The sequence below is a fragment of the Miniopterus schreibersii genome (genome assembly GCF_964146895.1).
Source record: "Miniopterus schreibersii genome assembly, chromosome: 8".
Taxonomy (NCBI): Eukaryota; Metazoa; Chordata; class Mammalia; order Chiroptera; family Miniopteridae; genus Miniopterus; species Miniopterus schreibersii.
The window spans coordinates 790,679-812,190 of record NC_138109.1 but is presented as its reverse complement, the minus strand read 5'-3'; the positions used below and the strand labels follow the sequence as shown (position 1 = coordinate 812,190).

The 21,512-nt window shown below is 65.1% G+C and overlaps 1 protein-coding gene across 2 annotated transcripts in view; it reads right to left on the bottom strand.

Moving 5' to 3' along the window:
• The window catches only part of SKI (SKI proto-oncogene), a 57,107-nt gene extending 48,733 nt beyond the window's left edge, over positions 1 to 8,374 (bottom strand). Inside the window, exon 1 of one of the 2 annotated variants that reach the window (XM_081146073.1) lies at positions 7,160 to 8,374. In XM_081146073.1, the coding sequence (XP_081002199.1) occupies positions 7,160 to 8,128 (969 nt within the window). In that variant the 5' untranslated portion in view covers positions 8,129 to 8,374. The remainder of the gene's footprint in view (positions 1 to 7,159) is intronic. The other variant, XM_081146072.1, reaches the window with a different exon arrangement.
• Between the last annotated feature and the right edge of the window lie 13,138 nt (positions 8,375 to 21,512).

Below are 21,512 nucleotides of genomic sequence, written 5' to 3'. Positions count from 1 at the left end.
TGTTGCCTGCCAGTGCCAGGTATGGCTTTGCTAACCCACAGGGATGTGGGGTGCTCCAGTGTTGGGGTCATTTTCTGATCCAGGGTCACCACACATGAGGCAAGACAGGCACTCAGCCCGCCAGGAACACACTTCCCCCCAGCAAGCTGCTCTCTCTTAGTGCACGGGGCCGCGTGGCCCAGGAGAGGCCTGGAGGAGCTCCCCTGCCTGGCTGGGAAGGGGGTACAGGAGACCATGACTCCAGACTACTCCCCAAACACCAAGTCACACCCACCTTCGGGGGCAGAGGAAGAATGATGCAGGTAAGTGGGAAAATCCGACACCTGGTGGGAGTCCAGAAACATGTCCACCACCCCCACTCCTAATTGCTTCGAGCAGGGACAGCCTGGTTCCTTGGTGCCACCCACACCTGGGAGTTTGCACCCGGGGACTGGAGGTGCACAACTCAGCTGCCACTGGTGGCTGTCACCCCCATTCACAACCTCACATGTAGGCTCAGGGGTTGAGTTAGGAGGCAAGGGCCACACCAGAGCTCCGCTGGCACCCTGGGCCCTCAGACCACCTGTGCTCCAACAGCCTGTGGCTTCGCTGACCCTCAGGACAGAACGAACCCCTGACCAGGGTGCCAATCATGTCACCTCACCTGCCTACAGCCCAGGAGCCAACCTCCCACCACTGCTGCCGCCACCCCATTTCCCTGCAACAAGCAGGAAGCCTATTTTCAACAAAAAATGTTTCTTTCAAAGGAGCCGGCCAGTGTCCCAGTGGAAGCCAAGTCAGGGAGGGCACCACGCAGGCCGGTCCAGGCAGGGCCACAGCGGAGACGCTGCCGCTCAACAGGCAGCAGCCATGCGCCAGCATGGACCCGTCAGCGCGGCCCCAAGCTCAGTGCCCCACACAGACCTGAGCAAGCCACCTTCTTCAACACACACAGCAGGGCAAGGACAAGCACCACTCGCCCAATGCCTCCACTGTGGTCCTGAGAATGGCTCCCTCTCCATCTCTCCTTTCCAGCCATCGAGAGCAGAGCTGCCAGTAAACCGACAACTAATGATTTCATGCCTCCGTGAGTCATTTGATGGGTATTTATTTGGGGGCCGGAATCAGGGACCCAGCTGTGACCAAGCCCCCCACCCTCACACCCCGGTGAGGCCCACAACACAACCACAAACACACCATCACAGGAGAACCCAGACCGCGGCGGGCTGTCGGCCAGAGTCCCGCCGAGACTTCCTGAATCCTTATCGATGGCTCCAAAACTGAGAAGTCACAGCTCTCTGTGAGTCAGAGAAGACACGGGGGCTGAACACCAGGACAGAGTCTGGTTCTATCCTGCAGGCTCAGCCCAAGATGCCCCCCAACCCCGAAGACCCCACACATGGGCACTGGCACCCAGCCGGCTTCCTCTGCCCAGCAGGTGCTCCATCCACTCTGGTCCTTCTTCCGGATGTCACTCTGGTCCCCACCATCTCCTTTAAAATTCACGCCCAAGCCTGGGTCCTTCATTTTAGTTGATAAGCAGACACGAGTGGTGGTGACTCCCAGAGCTGGAAAACCCCCGGAACCCCAGTAGGCCCCACCTCACCAGGTGCCTCAGCAATGCCACCTGGAAAAACACACGCCACGCGCAGCCCACGGAAGCAGGAGGGCCTGGCTGCTTGGAAGGCAGGGCTCCTGGTGAGCTGGTCCTCTCTCCACAGAAAAGCAGCATCTGAGCTGCCGCTACTCGGCTGCCAACCCTGGGGCCACGCTAGGTGCTTCCTGAGCCAGCAGTCACCTGAACAGGCCCCACCTGGCCTACCTGGGGCCCAACCTCCCAGAGGGCGGGCGGGAGGCGGGGGGCACCTGGCCCACTCCACTCCCACCAACACCGCTGGTGGCTCTAACCCAAGGCCAAGGACTGAAACCACCTTAGACCCTGCGTGGCCACAGCAGGAGCCACTGGCCACCCCCACCCCCCACCCCCCCGCATACTCCTGAGCAGTGACTTCCTGTTCCCTCTGCGAGTCTGGCCCGCCCCCTGCGTCTGAGCCGGCTCATAAACACAAGGCGTGCCCAGCTCCACCATCTCACTGCCCAGCCGCCATCCCGACGTGCCCTGCCCGCCGAGGCCCAGTGGCCAGCCAGGCGGGAGGGGACGGCGCTCAGGAAGAAGGGAAGCCTTCTCCTCCTCCTCGGGCTCTCACAGGTCTTAGGGAAATAATTCAGCCTCTGTATTTTGACTCAAAACAAAGAAACTTTCAAAAAACATTTCAGTTGAAACTTGCATAACTCTTCCAGTGGAGAAACCCTCCCTCTTTCGCAATCCTTAGAAAGAGCCACATTATTGCTGCTTGTGTAATAGTCTCTGGGCCACAGAGTCCGGCCGCCAGCCACTGGCCACGGACACCTCCTGCCAGACAGCCAGCGTGCAGGCCCGGAAGCGCCTGGTGGCCAGGGTGTGGGGCAGGGCTGGGGTCACACTCTGCACACTTCCTCACCTCCCGTCCTGTCTGCCCTCACCCGACACCCGGCACAGACACTGCACAGCCTGCTACAGAAGGACTGAGACACCCACATGCTGAGGCAAGGCAGTGACCCTGCTCCCAAAGCCCCGCGCTCACGGAGGGACCCAAGGGAGGGCAGCAGGGACAGAGGTGAGAGCCACTCAATGTCCTGCTGCCCCCCAGAGAGACACCCCCATTGGGGAAATCCCAGAAGGCAAGGGGCCCAGCCCAGCTCCAAAGAAGGCTGCTGGACATGGGCAGACAGACTATTCTTGGAGAACCACCCATTGTGACTCTGCTTGCTGCGGACAGACACCCGGCAGCCCAGGCAGACAGAGGACACCCAGTAGCCCCACACCCTCCCTCTCTCACACAGCCAACTACAGTGTGCAGGGCAGAAACCAAAAGCCTCGCTCCAGCTGCTGTTCCCCTATTTGAGAAGACACCCCCAGATCTTTGCTCTAGGCCTTTGCCCTCCCGTCCAGACTAACTCACAGGCGCCATCCTTCTGCATGGGGGAGAGGTGCCAGAGCCTCACCGCAGAGCATCATCCAGGGTGGTACCCCACCTTCAGAGTCAGGAAATCACCATGGGACACCACGAATTTAGAGCACACCAGTGGACAAAGGGATAGGTGATCCTTAAATCTCTGCCCGGTCCTGGGGGCCTTGAGTGAGTGTGGCCACCCCATGACAGAAGGGGACTCCTAGAACCCGCTCCAGCCTCATGGGACCTTCCAGATGAGGCTCGTTCCCATGGGAATTTCAGCTTACAGAGCAGAATGCACCTGAGAGGGTCCCCAGGCCAGGACACCCCCCCCTTAATCACCCAGCCTCTGCACCTAAAAGCCACAGTCATTCTCCAACAGGGACCAAGAGACTCTCAGAGGCTCCTCGACACTGATGGCCTGTCCAGGTCTCTGCTTCGAGAAACACCGCCCTCTGATCAGGGAAGTCATCGGGCAAGGCAGGGAAAACCACTCCGACATTAGAAACTCCGACCACCCAGTCGTGGATGCTCACGCCACACACCGTGGGGCCAGTAGGCACCCGCCCCGAAGACGCATCAGCCCCACGATGAGGGCAGCTCTCCCGAGAAGAGCCCTCCCAGGATTCGGGAATCGGAGACAGCGCTATGGCTTCTGCGGTCTGAAAACCAGGGCACCGAACCACCAGCAGCACCTCCGAGGAGCCTGCTTCTCCAACACACAGAGCTGGCCCTGCTTTGGCCCTGGGAAGGCAGAGCACTGCCCTGTCGTCCCCTGAAAGGGAAGCACCTTGTTCCCCTGGGAGGAGGGACCACAAGCCTCACCCAGGCAGCACCCAAGCTGGTAGCACCAACGTCTCCTCTATGACTGACAGCAACCTGTGCTGCTAAAAAATTAGTCCAATTTAGTCCAAAAGCCCTTAGACAAGTCCGAGAGGGAGGGGCAGAGCTGACTGTGCAGAATGGGAGGGGAGAGCGGGAGCCGAGGTCCTCATCTCTTTGCAATGTCTTTTCAGCAGCAAAACCAACAGATCTCCACCCACCTGTGATACCAACACTTACACACCTGAGAAAAATAAAACATCAACGGCCACCACTTACCTAGGTCCCCACGTTACACATGAGGAAACTGAGGCACAGAGAGGAAACTGAGCTCTAGGTTACACAGCCAGTGAGGGGCAGAGTAAGGATGTGGGAGCAGCCCCCATGCAGTTCCCACCCAGCTACCCACTGTGGACACCCATGGACAGCAGCCGGGGCCTAAGCAGTGCCTTGGGACAGCCAAGAGCACTCATGCCAGGACCTGTTACATCAGTGGCATCACCAAGGAAGGCTGCCCACCTGCACACGGGCCTTGCCACCTCCACAGGGTCTCAAGGCTCAGTGCTGGCACCTGGTCCACGCTCGGGTCCACCCTGGGGCAAACACAGGAACCGCCAGTCCTGGGCCACAGGTGAAGCAAGGGGAGCGAGGGCGATCGGGCCACCAGGGACTCCACGAAAATCACCAACCCCTCCCACCATCGCTGGCAAAGAAGTGCTGACTGAGTGTCCGTCTGGCAGGAGGCCTGGCAACACCTTGGCCGCCCACACCCGGGACGCACTTCCGCCCACTAGAACCCTCTGCCTCGGGGAGCCCTGTCCCCTATGAGGAGCAGCTCTAGCACGTTCTTTGTTGCCTTCTGTTCACATCCTCGGCATATCAAATTATTAAGATAAGCGACGAAGGAAGTGAATAAATAAAAACGCCCCACGAGCACACTGTCCAGAGGAGAGTGGGAGGAGTGAACAGAGACAGGCAGGGCACTGGGAGGGGTCCTCCCGGGCAGCTCCTTCCAGACCCAGCAGAAAGCAGAGTCTGGGCAGCTGTGTGTCCCCCCACCCTGAGGCTCAGACCCTCCTCCTCACGTGGTGCCTCTGGCACGTAGACACACAAGCACACGGCCGTACTGGGAAGATTTAAAGGGAACCACACACCCCGAAACTCCCAACAGTGCCGTCAGAGCCAAGGCAGCAGGACAACGGGGCAAGGCTGGCAGAAAAGCCTGGGAGGCGGAGGAGCCAGCAGCAGGGGCACTAAGGAGCTCTTGGAGGTGTGGCCTGCAGAGGTCTGAGGGGACACAGACAGGCAGGCAGTGCCGAGGCCTGGAGGGAGGCATGCCGGACCACAGGCCCAGGCCACCCCTATGAGGACAGGGGTGGGCCGCCACTTAGGCCTGGAGACCCCAACCACTTGGGGAATTTCTTTTATATCAGTACATAAGACTTCTGAGCAGCTTTGAGGAGATCACTGACCATCTGCTGAAATGGCCAGTGAAAGTGTGCTCTGACCACTTGTCTGAGACCATGGCTCAGATGACTGTCCTGCTCTCCCCACAGGCAGCGCCTGGGCCCATGGGCTCGAGTCAGGCCTTCCCTGAGCCTGAAGACACCTGCACCCAGAACCACAGGGCCTGCTGCAAGGGAGCCTAGGCCTGGCCTGCAGCTCTAACTAAAAGCCAAACCCCAGGAAAGCAGGAGACCACAAGCACACACATGACCCAGATTCGGACACAAACACAGATGCAGACACGCCCTGCCAGACAACACCCTCTGCTGTCCACTCTGAAGGTAAGTGACCTGCCATGGCCTTGTCCACCAGCTCCAGGCTGCCAGAACCAACCAGTCCTGCACACAGGGCTCCCTCAAGCCACACTGGCTGTCCAGGGTGCAGCCACCCCACGCAGAAAGGCTCCCAGTTCCCAGGGAGTGCCTGTCATGCCACCCAGAGCCAAGACCCTGTCTGAAATGAAAGGCCCAGCCGTCAGGCTTTCCACAGGCATCCCCCCAACCCCACACTGCCCACGCGGACCCTCCGGCCTGCCCAGCAGTAACCCCCCAGTCTGCAGACATCTGCCACCTGGGCCCTGGGCTAGCCTAGGGCAAAAACACCACAGAACACATGCACAGGCATGCACACGCACACGCGGGGCCCCCTCCAAGCACAGGAGACAGGCCCTCATTTTCCCCAGCCCCTCCTCCGCTCCCCAAGACTGACACTCCGCTGGAGGGGCGCCCAGAGAAAATCAGGCGGGAGCCTCTATTCACAGATTCAGAAAAAGAAGTTTGATGCAATAGCTGAATTAATTAGGCCTCCCAAGAATAGCTGAGCCAGTGCAGCATTCTGTGTGTGCAATTTAATAAGCCTGGATATTTAAAAGGCAAGTTGCAGCCACCTGGGGAGGGGACAGATGCCACAAAAAGTTGGTGCGGACCTCAGTGATTGGTTTCAGGGCCCAGTGGCTCGGGAGCTGCCTGGATCACACACGTCCCGTGCCAGACAAACAGAGCCTGGGCCGGGCCCTCCCTGCCCTCGGTGCCCTCCAGCATTTCAGATAGAGAGAAGAAAATGGGCACATCCAAAACAAATAGCGAGTCATCGGCCACTATAACTCAGGGCCCCGGGTGCCCGCTGATTAGGCCCCAAGCCCGTTGCCCAGTGGCCCTGGCCCTTACACACAGACTCTGGATTCACTCCCTGGAAGGCCCAGGGAGACGCACAGAGCTGGAGTCCCCAAGTCTCGGCCCCCTGCCATGGTGCCTGTACACCTGGTTCCGTTTTTTAGTGTGTTTTCCCAGGACTTCGAGATACAAAAGGTTCTGCCTAGTCAAATCTTATCTGTTGGGGACCACAGGCAGGCACCCCTGTCTGCGAGCCTGGGGGCTTCAGGGTGATGGCAGTGCCCTTTTGCCCCCACCTGGTCTGGACACTTCCTTGGGTACCCAGGGGAAGGCCTGGGCCTATCCAGCTTGGGCCGGGTCCAGATCTAAACTTCCCAGGACTCTGGGCAAGAGTGTCTGAGGTCAGAGGCCTGCCCTTCCCGGGCTATCTGGGCAACTGCTGTGGGCCTCAGGAAGGCTTCTCCACCCACCAGGCCAGAGCACCCCCCCCCCAATAACCAGGCGAGCTGGCTAGTTCTAGGGGTCAGGCAGGAGGAGAGCCTTCCTCCCAAGCTACAGGACTGTCAACGAGGACTCTAAAGCTGACCTGACTTTCTCTTAAAACAAAGCAAAACCCTGAGCCGAAGGGGGAGGCAGAAGCACAGGTCCCAGCCTGCAGAGACAGAGCCCCTGCCCGAACAGGGCCCTCACCCTCTCCCCAGTCCCGCCCCTCCCACTCCCTCCACCGAGGCCGGTGGGGACACTCACCAGGGGCACCCGCCGCTTGTACTTGTTGCCGTAGTCGAACTTCTCCTTCACGTCATCCAGGCAGCGGCCCAGGCGTGCCTGCTCCTCCTTGCCCGTGTAGTCCTGGCTCAGCAGGATGTAGGCCCGCCAGTTGGCTGAGTCGAAGCCCCAGTGGCAGGTCCGGTTCTCGAGGGCCTTGTGCGAGTGCACCACGAACTTGTGCGGCGGGTACATGAGGCGGCAGTCGAGGCACTGGATGCAGGCGGCGCTCGGGCTGCTGTAGAGCTCGGGCACCAGCAGCCCCTTGCACTTGCCGAAGCACTCGTGGTACACGCGCACGCTGCGCTCGCTGAGCTCCAGGCCCAGCGCCAGGCTGGCGGCCAGCTCCTTCTTGCAGGGCGGCGGGTAGGCGCCGCCGTACAGCAGCGCGTTGCACAGGCGCTCCGCGTCCGTCTTGGTGATGAGCCCGCACGAGGGCGCCGAGAAGGGCAGGATGCCCATGACTTTGAGGATCTCCAGCTGGTCGGCCGTGCAGCGCGAGCAGTAGATGTGAAGCTCGTCGCACACCGAGTTGATCTGCTGCAGCGAGAAGTCGCGCAGCACCGAGTTGAGGATCTGCGGCAGGCACAGGCGCTTCTCGCCGCCCACCACGAAGCACGAAATGGTCTCGCCCTCCAGCACGGTCTCGCAGCGCTCGGTGGAGCGGTCGGACGGCATGAAGAAGGGCCCGGGCAGCACGGGCGGCGGCGGCTGGATGGCGGGCAGGTGCAGCACGGGCGGCGGCTCGGCGGCCGCGGGCACCGGGGCCGGCACCGCGGCCGCGCCCGCCTCCTTGGCGCTCTCCTTCTTGTAGGCCTCCTGCGCCCAGCGCGCCGAGAAGGCGGCCGGGCCGCCCAGCGAGCTCATGGAGCTCAGGTGGAACTGCTCCAGCGTCTTCTGCAGCCCCGGGTGCGGCTGGAAGCCGCCCCGGCCGCCCGCCGCCGCCTCCATGGTGCGCTCGGACTCCACGGGCCGCTCCCGATCCCGCGCGCCGGGGCCCCCGCGGCCCCCGCCGCCGCCCCGAGCGCCCCGGCGGCGGCCCCGGCCGCGGCCCCGGCCGCCCCCCGCCGCCGGCTCCCGGCCGATCACGGCCGCGGCCTCGGCTTCGCCCGGGGGCGCGAAAGGGAAGGCGGGCGGGGCGAAGGGGTCCCGCCGCTGGAGCCCGCCGCCGCCCGGGCCCGGCGCCACATCCACGCGCCCCGCGCCGCGCCCGCCGCCGCCGCCGCCGCCCGGGCCCCCCGCGCGCCCCCCGCGCGCCCCCCGGGCCCTAGGCGCGGGGCATGCCCCGGCGCGCGCCGCCAACGCCAACGCCAACGCTCGCGGGCCCGGGGCTCGCGGGGGGCGCGCGGGCAGGTGCCGGCGCCGCGAGGCGCGAATCGCCGCGGTGGCCGAGGCCGCGGGGCCCGGGAGGAGCGGGGGCGCGGGCGCGGGGCCCGCCGGGCCGTCCTCGCGCGGCGCGCCGCCGCCGCCCCGCTCCTCCCACCGCGCGGCGCCCGCCCGGCTCGTCCCGGCGGCGCTGGCCGGCCGCGTCGCGCCCGCCGCCGGCCGCCCCGGCCCGGCCCTGCCCGCGCCCACCCCGCCGCCCGCGCCGGCTCCGCGGCCCGCCCGTCCGGCCCCCGCGCGCGCGGCTTCCGGGGCGGCGGAGCGCTGTGAGGCGGCCTCAGAGCACGGCGGCGGCGCGGGGCTCGGCGTACATCCTCCCGGCGGCTCGCTCCGGCTCGGACTGAGCGCCGGGCGCTGAGCTCACGCCGCCGCCCCGCCCCGCGCCGCGCCCCGCCCCGCGCCGCCGCCCCGCCCCGCGCGCCGTCTGGGCCGCGCGTCCGCCGCAGCCGAGCGCCGGCCAGGAATGCGAACGCCCCGCGGCCGGCTCTTCCAGGAACGCGCGCGCCCCCCGCCCGCGCTCGTGCCGCTCGGCCGCGTTCGGCTGCGCTCGGCTGCGCTCGGGCCCGTCCGCCTGACCCTCGGCCCCGCCCGCCCGGGACTCGGCTCCTCTCGGGCCCCGCTCGGCCCCGCCCGGCCCCGCCCACCGGGGGACTCGGCTCCGCTCGGGCCCCGCTCGGCTCCGCTGGCCCCGCCCACAGGAGAACTCGGCTCCGCTCGGCCCCGCCCTCCGGAAGGCCGCTCGGCGGTGGCGGTGGCGGCGGCGGCGGCGCCGGGGGCCCCCTTTCCGGCCGAGGCCGCTTCCTGCGCGGCTGGGGGGGGGGCGCCTCTCGTGCCCCCGCCGCCGGGGCCCAGAAACCCACACGCGGCCCCGCCACAACCGCAGAGCAGCTGGGACGCGGGCGGGACGGGACCGCGCAGCCCCGCCGCGCGCCGCGCGCCGCCCACAGTGACGGGGACGCGACCCGTCGCGGGGACCCCCTCTCGTTGGCGACGCCGCAGCTCGACCCAGGCCCCAGGGCGCGGCGGGGACGCCACGGGGCGTGGCCCGGGTCCCACGCGCGACGGGGACCCCACGCAGTGTGGCGCTAGGGCCCACCTAGGTCAAGGACCCCCCGAAACAATGAGGGTCCCCCGCACGCGAGGGGAGACGCGCCCCGCAGACCCCTCGGGGCCCTGGCCCCCCCCCAGGGGAAGTAACGCGCACGCGCCTGCGGGGGGACGGCCCGCAGCCCCCCCTCGGGCCCCCCTCCTGTGCCCCCCCCCGCGCCCCGCGCGGGGTCCCCGGGAAGCTGGCCCCGCGAGCCCGGGCGGACGGGGCGACCCCTCTCAGGCCAGAGCCCCCCGACGTGGCCAGATCCCGGCCCTGCCACTGGCCGGCGGGCTGAGTGTCCCCCAGGGAGGCCGGAGCGGACCCCAAGCCAGCGCCCCGGGGAGCCCACCGGCACCTGGCCGACCGCGGGGTGCGGCGGGTGCGCAGCGGGGGGCAGCTGGGGGGCGGCCGCCTCCTGCGGGGCCGCAGACGCGCCGAGCGCCGGGGCCGGGTGGGGCTGAGACTCGGGGCGCAGGGCTCGTGTTCGCACCTGACCGCCCCCACGGACCTGAGCCCGCCCCTGTGCGGGGGGACACCTGCCCCCCACACTCGGCAGCCCCCCAGCCAGGCTCTGTGCGCGCGAGGAGACGGGAGGGGCGTTGAATAAGCGGGGCCCGGCTTGTTTCCAGAGGTCACGTCCTTGCCCCGGCCGTGGGCGTTGCACCTGAGCGCCCGCGCCTCCCGTGGGCACCCGAGTCCCGGGCAGCGGGCGGCCTGCCGTCCAGAGGAGGTGGCTGGCCAACCGAGGGGCGGCCGGAGCGGTTTCCAGCCAAGTGAAGAATTCCTCCTACTCCCTGGGCCACTGGGCACTACCCACCCGCCCCCGGGGGCCCTGCTGGCGCCGCTGCGCCCCTTCCCTCTGCGCCCTCTGGCTTTGCCCGGCTCCAGGAAGGCGTCCTGGGAAGAGGCCAGCCGAGGGCCCACACTCACACGGCCGCAGGGCCGAGAGTGAAGCCGGGCCAGGCACCCTTTGGGCAGGCGGAGGGGCCAGGGCACAGGCAAAGCCACACTGGGGGCTGAGGCAGGGACCCGGATCTTGCCCAGCTGACGACCAGTGTGGGCAGCTGGTCATGCGTGTGCTCACTCACTCGACAAGCACATGTAGTTTATACCCTGAAGGCAGGAGCCGGGTTCTGGGGCCAGTCAAGTTCTCCGCACATGGCTTCCATCTCCTGCCCGGAGACTGGCACAGGATGGACAACACTGCCGGGGATGGAGTGAGATCCTGAAGGTCTGAGGAGGCTTCGAGGGGCTGGGGGCTGGCCGTGGAGTCAGCAGGGCTGAGATGAGGGTGCTGACGATGACGGGGACCCCTTGCCTCGAGAGGAGCTCAAGCGCCCAGCTGGGGAAATGGGCCGGGAGGCTCAGATCGGCAGACCCCTCCAAGAGACCCCCAACAGACAGCTCACCCTGGGGGGACGGCTCCCATCTCCCATCTCCCGGCTCCCACCTGCCCCTACTCCCTACACCTGGGGAAGCAGAAGGAAACACCTAGTCACCGCCGGGAACAAACCACCATGGTCAGGAACATGCTAAGATACTGTCTTAAAACTTTAAATTTGAAAAAAAATTTTCTCAAGTAACATGATGTTGATAGAAATTTAGACTTTTCATTTTGGTTCTACCTAAATCGCCCTCAACAGAAAGGTGGTGCAAACAGTTTACTTGGGAGGCAATCCCAGGACACACAGCCGGGGGCAGGGGGTGGGGAGGCGGGACACAGGCGTGTGCCGTGCAACCTGTCACCTTTGGGCCCTGGGAGCTGGATCCTGGGGCTCAGTGGGTGGGGGGATGGCCCCTGGAGCAGGGAGACTGAGCAAACGGGAGAACAGGACAGGTGAGGAGAGGCAGGAATTCACGCACAGGAAGGGATAAGTCAGAATTCGAGATTAGCTCATTTCAATACTCATAATCAAATGGAAAAGCCGCAGGGGTCGATGTGTTTGTACAAACCTCGGTCTCATCGGTAGCTCTGTCCAGGGAGCGGCCCTGAGAGAGGCGGCACCCCAGCAGCCCTGAGCACACCGAGAAGAGAATGTTGGTTTCTAAATCCCATCCTCTACCAAAAGGAACCAGGTGGCTCCATCGGTTGGAACTTCGTCCTGGGCACCAAAAGGTTGCAGGTTCAATTCCCTGCCAGGGCACATGCCTAAGTTTCGGGTTCAGTCCCCCTGTCGGGGCACGTGCGGGAAGCAACCGTTGGATGTTTCTCTCTCATATCCATGTTTCTCTCTCTCACTTTTTCCCTTCCTCTCCCTCTCTAAAATCAATTTAAAAAAAAGAAAAAACACATCTCCTCGGGTGACAATTTAAAAAATAATAATAATAAAAGGAGCCACAGTTCTGTAGAGAAATGGTTGGTCCCAGTGCAGGGAAGTACAGAGGGGCTCCAAGCACAGCAGGGACGGGCCAAAAGGACACATAGCCACCCCACGGGAAACCAGAGATGACCATGGTAGTCGCTGGTTATAACCAAGGAATAAAATGGGAAACCACAAGTCCACGCGTATTTGAATATTTATTAAAATAAATGTATTCCCTAAGTTGAAAGTCTGATGAGAAATGGGCTGTTTGCACCGTTTTAAAGTTGCTCCCACAAGGTTCCCACGAATCACAAAGGGAAGAAAAGCGAGGACCCAGGGGAGATGCCAGCAGGCGCCACCATAACCCAGTGATCAAAGTGGACACCCTCGGTCACCGGATCAAGCTCAGTCCCGTCCCACACATCCCTGCTGCGAACCTCACAACCTGCATTTGACCATGACGAAGCCTCAGACACCCCCACGGAGGGACTTTGCACAGGACGGGCCCGGAACCCTCAAAAGTGTCAGGGTCACCGCAGTTGGGGAGAGACCAAGGTGTGTTCTAGACCGACGGAGACCAGACAGACAGGAGGCCCAGAGCCACGTGCCGTCCTGGGCTGGATCTCGTTACCACAAAGGGGGCTAACGGCACCACCAGAAAGCCTCGGGTGTGGTCTGGCGACCAGACAGCGGCAGCCCGGCCTCCCGGGACGGGTGCTGCGGTCGTGTCCGAGCGTCCCTGATTGGGGTGTGGCAGGACACCCCGTCAGCAATTACCTGTCAAACTCCTGCGGGCCGGGGCAGTTCCTGCAACTTTTCTGTGAGCTCGAAACGGTGAGAAAATAGGAAATGCGTCTTTAAGGATATCCTGGGAGGGGGCCTGAAGGGTCTGCCCGGCCTTGCTGGGCTTGACTGGCCGGCAGAGGCGCCCGACAGTCTTACCCTCGGGCCCTGCAGGTGAGGCCTGAGGGGACACAGCAGGACACCCAGAGCATCTGCCAGTTCTCCAACCACCGTGGCCGGCAGCTGCCCCTTCCCGGTCCATCGCCGCGCCGGCCGGAGGACACGGGAACACTCTCTCAATGCTCCACGAAGACGCGCCGGGGAGGAAGCTCCCAGGGCTGGACGCCGCAGGTGAGCAGGGCCGAGGGGGAGCGGCCCCGTGAGCCCAGGTCACAGGCCGGTTCTGAAACAGGACGGGCGCCGGGCTTCCGTCGGGACAGCAGGAGCTGAGCAGGGGCTGTCCAGTGTGGGAAGGGGACGTGGACACTGCGCTCCGGCCTGGAGGTGGGGCCCAGAGCGCAGCCAGCCGGACCAGGACAGGAGGACGCGGTGCCTTCGAGAAGGTCAGACGCGGCTCGGGAGCCCGTCGGAGATGGGGGAGGGACGACCTCAGGCACAGGGAAAAGCCAGCGGACAAAAAACGACAGCAAGGCAGACGACTCCAGGAAAAACGGGAGATCTCCGCAGAGCTCCCCGCTCGGCTCGGCGCCGAACGATACGGACAAAGGAACGGTGCTAACAACCCCAGATGATGAGACGCCTCATCTGGGAAGATGGGCGGAGAGAGTAGGGTGAGGGTGCTGGGTGCTGGGTGCTGGGTGAGAGCCCCAGGCCGCTCGCGACGTCCAGAGCTGGTCGTCGAAGGGAAAGCGGCCGGAGCACATAGTGTAGAAACCTGGAGAGGAACCAGACGAGGAGCAGCTGAAAGGACCGAGGGGCGGCCGCCCGGGCAGCGGGCCAGCGTCAGGAGGGGCTCGGGGACGGCCGCAGAGAGGACGCTGAGCATCGAAAAGATGCTAACCCTCTGGGTTCTTTCTGGTTGTTTTTTTGCGTTTTTATTTTTATTTTTTTTGGGGTTTTTTTTAATCTGTGTATCTTTCTTTGGTAAGAATTAAAACAAACAAACCAGAACTCTAAACTAAAAATAAATAACAAAGGAAAACAAACTGACGTTCCCACCGCAAAACGCCGAGATTCAGAACACTCCGAACAAGTCGCCGATGAAACAGGGAACGAGGCCCTCGCCAGTTTAGCGCAGTGGTTAGAGCATCGGCCTGGGGACTGTAGGGTCTTGGGTTCGATTCCAGCCAAGGGCATGTACCTCGGTTGCAGGCTCGATCCCCAGCCTGGGTCGGGGCGCCTGCAGGAGGCCACCAGTCGATGTTTCTCTCTCTCTCCCTTCCACTCTCTCTGAAAAGCAATGGAAAAAATATCCTCCGGTAAGGATTAAAAAAAAAAAAAATCCCGCTGCAGCGACCTGGTGCTTAGGTTTTTACAGCCTCTACAGCTCCTGTGTCAGGAAACAAGAAATGCGGATTTTGCCGAGTGAGGGAACTACGGATATTTTTAATTTCTCCTTTGTGCTGACCTGCATTTTCTAGTTTTTCCAAAAAAGCTGCTTTCAGTTCTGTTGACCTTCCCCGTTGTTTCTTCTGGACCATCCTGGCTGGGAGGGGCCCTCCCTCCCCCAGGGAACCTTCTGTGGGGTCAAGCCGTGAGGACCGTGCAAGGGCTGCTCGTCCCACGTGGCTGAGGGTGTGAGCCTGCCGGGGGCAGTCGGACGGGGCCACCGCGGGGCGGCCCAGCCTCTGGGGCCGGGGCAGAGCGGTGGGCTGCCCTGGGAGCCAGATGATCGCTCGGCCCACCTCTGGGCCCACACTCAGGATGGGAGGGGGCTTGGCCCAGGCCCCAGGCCCGGGAGGCAAGGCCGGCTCTGGAAACCCTTCCCCCAGGATGGCCCTGTCCAGCCCCTGCTAGGCCAACCCAGGGCACCTTTCAGTCGGCCGAGGATCAGTAGCAGGAGCAGGGAGAGGGCACACATAGGCCTCGGCCTGCCTGGGGCTCTGAGCCCAGGGGCTTGCTGGCCTGGCTCTGGGGACATGTCCTCAGCTTGTGGGTCACCACAGCCAGGGCCCAGCCGGGAGGAGGCAGAGAGAGCCTGCACCGCGGTCCTGTGGCCCCGCCTCTGCCCGCAGGACCCTGTCCCCTGAAGCATCCAGTGCTGCTCTGGAATGCGCACCTTGCCTGCCGCAGCTGCCAGGGGCGCCGGCCACACCCTGCCGATCAAAGTGTGGCCGGCTCCTGCCTGTGCCCTATAGCCCGGGGCCAGCCGGGGCTCAAGGCCAGAGCCCCCTCCTCCTGAAAAGCCCTGGTTAGGATATGGGGGCAGAGGGGGGTGGGGCAGGGCCAAGACCTGGGCACCCGGCTGTCCCCTTGCCCCGCGAACATTGCTCAGTGCCACCAGGTGGGCACGGGGACAGGATGGGGGCAGAAGGGCAGGTCCTGCCCCTCATAGAGTCTTCCACCTGCACCTTCCAGAGTCGGCCCCCAGGGCCTGCGGTCAGAGGAGCAGCGGGCTCGGTGTCGGCTGGGTGAGCAGGCTCACGCAGGGCGCCCTCCAGGCGCTGAGGGGTTTGGTACCATCCCTGATTCACAGCAGGGCATGGGGCAGACCCCGCATGGCAGGGGGACAGGAACCCAGGCGAGGCCCAGCCGCAGCTGCAGGGTGGGGACAGGGGGGGCTGTGAGTGGGTGGGGGTCAGGGGTGCTCTGAGAACTGACTCCCGGGACCCCAGAGCCCTTCCACCCTCCAGGCACACCCACTTCACCTCCCAGCAGCAGGGTGAGGCCTGAGGTCCCCCCAGCCCCCATGGCTGTCCCCTCCCTCCCCATTTGCCCCTCTCCTCCAGCAGCCTCCTCTCTGTCTCCCCGTCGGGGGAGCAGGGTCTGTCGCCCACTGCATGCCCAGCACCTTCCTCAGCCCTCCTGTGCCCACCCAGGCCCAGGTGCTATTGTCCCTGTGCCATCACTGTCCTTCCCTGTCGGGGGCCAGGCCGAGGTCTGATGAGAGGAGGCCGGGGCCCCAAGCCCGTCCCCTGGCAGGACTCGGCTAGCCCCAGGCTGCAGCCCCGTGTGGTCGAGGGGCACCGCCCTAAGGACTTCAGGCCCAGGGACTGCCTGCAGCTCCAAGGCACCCTCCCTGGAGCCCCTTCCCCTCTCTGGGCCTGAGGTCACCCCCCTTGAGACAGAGGGTGGCCTTGGGGTTTGGGCCTGTCGCAGAGGAGTGAGGGGGACGCCACCGCCCAGAGGGGAGGAGGCTTCCATGGGTAGGGGGCCGGGCCTCCGGCAGCAGGGAAAAAGGAGAGGCCGTCCTCGGAGCAGCAAACCCTCTCCCCACTGAGGGGGCGGGGTAGGGCCGGAAGCCTCGGAGTAGAGGGCAGCTGGTGCCCACCCCTCTCAGGCTCCGAGCTGCTCCCCAGAGGGTCTTGGGTGACTTAGAAGGGCCCCTGCTCTGACATCATGGTCCTGCCAGCATCTGGCTAGCAGAGGGGGGGAAAGGGGAACAGGACGGGCCTGGCCACGCCCTGCACCCAGGCAGCCCCCTCGGGCTGCACAGGCCCTGGGCCCCTCTCTCCTCCCCAGCAGGCCCCCTCCCGCCCTCCTGCCGTCATTCCTGGCAGGCGCGGCAGTGAGCTCACTCGTTACATAAGGCATGTGAGCTATTCCCCTCCACGGGGCTCCATTTCCCCTCTCCCAGTCCCAGCACCAACCACCACAAACCCAGGGGGTCTGGGCAGTGCTCCCAGGGCCCCCACCCAGCCCCCCACCCAGGTCCCAGCTCCACCACCCTAAGGACAGGGGCATCTGCAGGAGAGATGAGGCCGAAGCTCCTCCAGGCACCTCAGGAAGTGGGCACCCCGGGGTGGGGGGGACAGTGGGCAGAGACCCAGACCCACCCCGGCCTCGGGCGTGAAGGAAGCCAGCATCCCCAGGACCGCATGGATGGTTGTTGCTGAGAGTCACTGTCGGGGATGGAGGTGTCTTTCTAGCCTTGAAACTGGGGGTCTCCCTCATTGGCAGCCCCCACCTGGTGGGGCACCTGGTCATCCGAGGGCCCCAGGCCCATTGACATTGCAGCCAGGACCGGTGGTCCTGAGAGGAGCAGCCTCCTGGGGGGTACAGCACTGTTGCTGGAGGTGGGAGCCCCTCCTCGCAGCTGCAGGGATCCCCAGCCCTGGGCGGCTCTGTCTGTCTTCGGCATCAGGGGAGAGGGGCCCAGGCACCTCCTGCCTCATTTCTGCGGCCTGGGACCAAGGGTGACCAGTGAGGACACAGAGGACACGGCTGAAGGGACGTGCAGGCAGCGAGCGCCGGGGCGTTCGAGGGGCCTGTGGGAGCAGGAAGGTCTCCTCTTCGCCTGGAGGGAAGTCGCTGGGGGGCGGCTGGGAGGCCAGGGCCTGGGGGCGATTGCTTCAATCTTTTCTCAAAAGCAGAGAACAGGACAGGAACCTGGCAGAGGCTCTGAGGCCCCGGATGGGCCTGGATGGGGCTGGTGGCCCCGCTTCCTCTTTCTGGGAGAACTGGGGGGAAGTGGCGAGTGCCTCCCGCGCTGACCTCTCGGGGCCCCCGCCTAAAGGAAGCCCTGGCGCTCAGGACTTCCAGACGTCTCCTGCCGGGAGCCTGTCACGCTAGCCACACCCTGCTTGGGGACAAAGCTCCCAGGCGGCAGGGACAGGGGAACCTCGTGCCAGCGTGTGGCGGCCGAGCCAGAAACCCAGAAACCCCGAGGCCCCTCCCGTGGACGCGCAGCCCCGGGGCCTCCGGCCCCGCCAGAAACAAGCCCGAGCTTTCCTTTCTTCACAGAGACTCGCGTTCTTGGAACTTACACCCTCTTGGGTTTGCTATTTTTACCCACCCTGAGCCTTCCGGTCTCCATGGCGACGCCTCCAAACAGCAGATTCCAGGCAGCAATGACGTCACCTTTCCCTTTCCTGCCTCCCAGGCCCGAGGCACAGCCGGGCGAGCAGGCGGCCGGGCTCGCGCCCCCCAGCTCCCGGGCCAGGCCCGGTCTGAGTGCTGGCCTCTGGGCCCTGCTGGCCCGCACGGGGCCTCCGTGGCAGCCTCCTTCTCTGCGCCCCTGAGAGCGGCGGTGCCGGAGCCCTGGTCAGAGGGCACAGGCCCAGGAGCTGCCTCCCCTCCCGCTCCGGATCGCTGCCACCCCGGGCGCCCTGTGGGAGCTGCCGCAGGCCCTGGCAGGAGGCGCCGGGCATTGCTGGCCTCTGGGGCAGCAGCCGGTCTGGCCTGGGAAGCCCCTGAGGCATCCGCATCAGAACTGGTGACGGTGGCAGGGGCCTGAGGAGGTGGCAGCTGCTCCAGGAGGGCCCATGGCCTGGTCTGCCCAGTGCCCGTCACAGTGTGGTGGGCACCCGGGGCAGGGCTGTTGACCTCCGGCTTGGTGGTGGCCACATCCAGGCCTGCTGGAGCCTGCACCTTCTGTACCTCCATCCTGGTCAGGCACCTGGACACGGGGCCGAGGTCCCTCCTCCTGGGCCCGGAGCTCTTGCAGCTGGTCACTGGGCAGTGTCTCTGGCTGGACCTTGCTTCCCTCATCTGTCCCGGTGACACCCAGCCTGAGCTCTGCCCTCAGGCTAAACCGAGGACAGGGACACCCGGGGCTGGAGGGCCACCTCTGACCGGGATGGGGTGGGAGGGTGGGCTCCTGCACCCTGGATCCCCCTCCTGGAGAAGCACCCACCCCTGGGTGCTCGCTGCACTGTGGACTCGGACATCTGTGGAAGCAGCTGAGACGTCTCTTGGAGCCTCTCGGGAGGGCGGGCGGGTGCTGCTTGGAGAGCTGCACCCCCACCTGGTCAGAACAGCTCTCTTGTGGCCCAGGGCCCCGGGCTTGTGCAGGCCTGCCAGCCACCCGTGGGGTGCCGGGGTCCCATCCCCAAGCAGGGCCTGCTCCTCCAGTCACCCCACATGACTGAATGCACTCCAGCCCCACCCCACCCCCTTGGCCTGGAAGCAGCCGTGGTCCGGGTGGAAATGAGGGGAGCGGGCAGGGCTGGGGGGCTCGGTGGTGGGCTGGGGCTCCCAGCACAGGCCACGCCGAGGCTCAGGGCCACGCTGTTCTGACAGCACCCGGAGGGCGAGGAAGACGCTGAGCAGACGTCTCATCCCTGCAGCTCTGCTCCCAGAGGTGGTTTCGAGGTTTCGGGGCCCACATTCCTGCCTCTCCGCTGGATTTCGGTACGAAGTCCCGACTCGCCCCCGCCTGACAGGGGCAGGCACACTCGCAGGTCTGGGCACGAGGCAGGCAGGTGGGCGGCCCCGTCTCCGAGCCCCACACAGACACGTTCACAACAAGGTGTGCAGAGAACGAGGCCGGCTGGCGCGGGGGGTGCGGGCCGGGAGGGGCCTGCGAGAGAGGCCGAGGCAGCGGGTGGACGAACGCCCGGGGCTGTGCTGCCGGCCCGGGCAGCCTGCTCCTCGAGGGGAGGCGCCTCCGGCAGGGAGGGGGACAGGGCTTGTCCAGTGAAGCACCTACTTCCACGACAAGCTCCGTCTGCGCAGAGGCGGGCGGGAGGGCAGACACAGGCTCTGGGGCCTGGGGACACGGTCTGGGGCTGTGGGACATGGGGTCAGGGGCTGTGGGCGGGAAGGACAGGGCCCTGGCCCTTCACCATTCCCCACAGGCAGCCTCGCCGTCCGCTCTTTGTGGGCCCCTGTGTCTGCCCTTCTCCCTGGGGGAGTCTGTGTGAGGCCCAGGCTCCCGCCCCTGCCCTGTCTGGACCCTTTCTGCCCCCACAGGAGGCCCCGGGTCTGAGCTCAGGCGGGATCCGGCCTGAGGGTCAGTGCGGTGGGTGGGACCCAGGCCGGGCGCAGGGAGCCGATCCCACCAAGCGGTCCGCCAGCCTCCCTGCGACCAGCAGGATGGCATCCCTGCCCTAAGTGCTCGCAGACTCCAAGTTCTAGATTCGAGGGGGACGCGCTCGCAGGAGGAACTGGCCGGGGTGAGGCGGGTGGGAGCGAGTCCGGGGGCTCCCGGGGAGGAGGTGGGAAAAGGCGGGCGTCCTGGGCAGCAGGGTCCACACAGAGGGGTGGAGGGCAGGGTCAGGAGAGGAAGGGGTGGTAGGAGGGGGGCAGGGAAGAGAGCCTGCTGTTCACCCCCAGGGCGTGGGGGCCTGAGGACACTGCTCTGAGTCCAGGAGGCCCCCAAAGCCACTGGCCAGGCTGGCCGCCTGGGTCGAGCGCTGCCTGGCAGCAAGGGTGCCCCGAGGGGTGGGGGGAAGTGCAACCAACAGCACCCGGTGCCTCCACTTTTGTGCTGGGAAAACTGAGGCCAAATGAGGAATCGATTGGAAACAGATGACACTATTTTTCTGAACATTTTGTTCCCAGCCCCGCCCCCAGCCTGGCATGGGGCTCGAGTGACCCGTCACGGGGAGGGCCCTCGCCTGGCCCCGCTTAAGCCCCTCTGTGGCCCCCGTGGGCCCCTCCCTCCCCTCCCAGGGACCCGCTGCCCACTGTCCTGCCCACTCTGGCCGCAGAGCAGGGGTTAAGTAAACAGGCGGCTTCAAAGGGCGGGACCAGAGGCTGGCGGGGACCTGGGTGCAGGGCGAGCGAGGACTGCCCGGTCTGCCACCCAGCCCCACACCCAGTGGCCCCACAGACGCCGCAGGGAGGGTTCCCGTGGCCTGGGCCTGGCATTGGCCTCCGCCCAGCGCCTTCTGCAGACCGGTCCACCTCCTGGCCGCGCACTGCCCAGCGGGCTCTCGTCCCCATGAGTAATATTTAACTTGGAAGGGCTGACAGACAACTGCAGGGTTGAAGTTAACAACAGGTTTGGATTGCAATCTGCTTGCCAGGAAAGGGGAGAGGGGAGGGAGGGAGGGAGAGGGCAAAGTTGAGAGGAAGAAAGGCGGGAGGCGGGCCTGGGGAACCGGCCACGGCAGGGGCCAGGGGACGGACTGCTGGGGCCTGGACCCCTGACAGGCCTTAGGACCGCCCGCCCCGCGAGCAGGAACCTTGCGTCCAGATGGCTGGAGATCCACGCTGGGTATGTGGCTGAGCCCCTGCTGCCTCAGTTTCCCCTGTGGAAACCACCCTGGTCAGGCGGAGCCTTGGACACAAGACATGCACACACACACACCCCCATCACATGAACACACACGGAACACGCAGTTGGGAACAGCACGGCCGCCTTCAGGCCTGAGGCTTCAACGCAGGGATGGAAAAACCCAGGAAGGGGGAGCAGAAGTGAGGCTGGAACGTGGGGTGGGGGTGGGGGAGGGCAGGATGCAGCCAGGACAGGGCTGTCTCCAAAGGAAGGTTTGAGCCCCCGGGTCGACCCCAGTGCCCACAGGCAGGGCCCCTGCCAGTGTGCCCTCATCGGTGGGTCTGCATCACCTGCCCCGGGTAAGCACAGGTCCAGCCCCACAGTTTCCAAAGGTGTTGGGCAGTGGGGACCAGGGCAGGTGGAATTCACCCAGCGGTCACCCTGCCTGCCCCCGCTGAGTCCTAGGCACGCTGGGCAGTGAGCGGCCCCGGCTGTGGTCCTTAGGGAAGGCGACTGGGACAGGCGTCTGGGGCTCCTGTTTGTCTCCACGGAGTTGCTGTGGCCACAGGGCCGGCACGAAGCCCTGGGCGGACCGGGATCTCGGCGGCAGCATCCCTCCCGCGCACTTGGTCTCAGCTTTTCCCCTGAGCCCTGCAGCCAGATGCTCTCATTTTGTGGAGAAGACGGGCTGCTGTTTGGGGGCTCTGACCATCC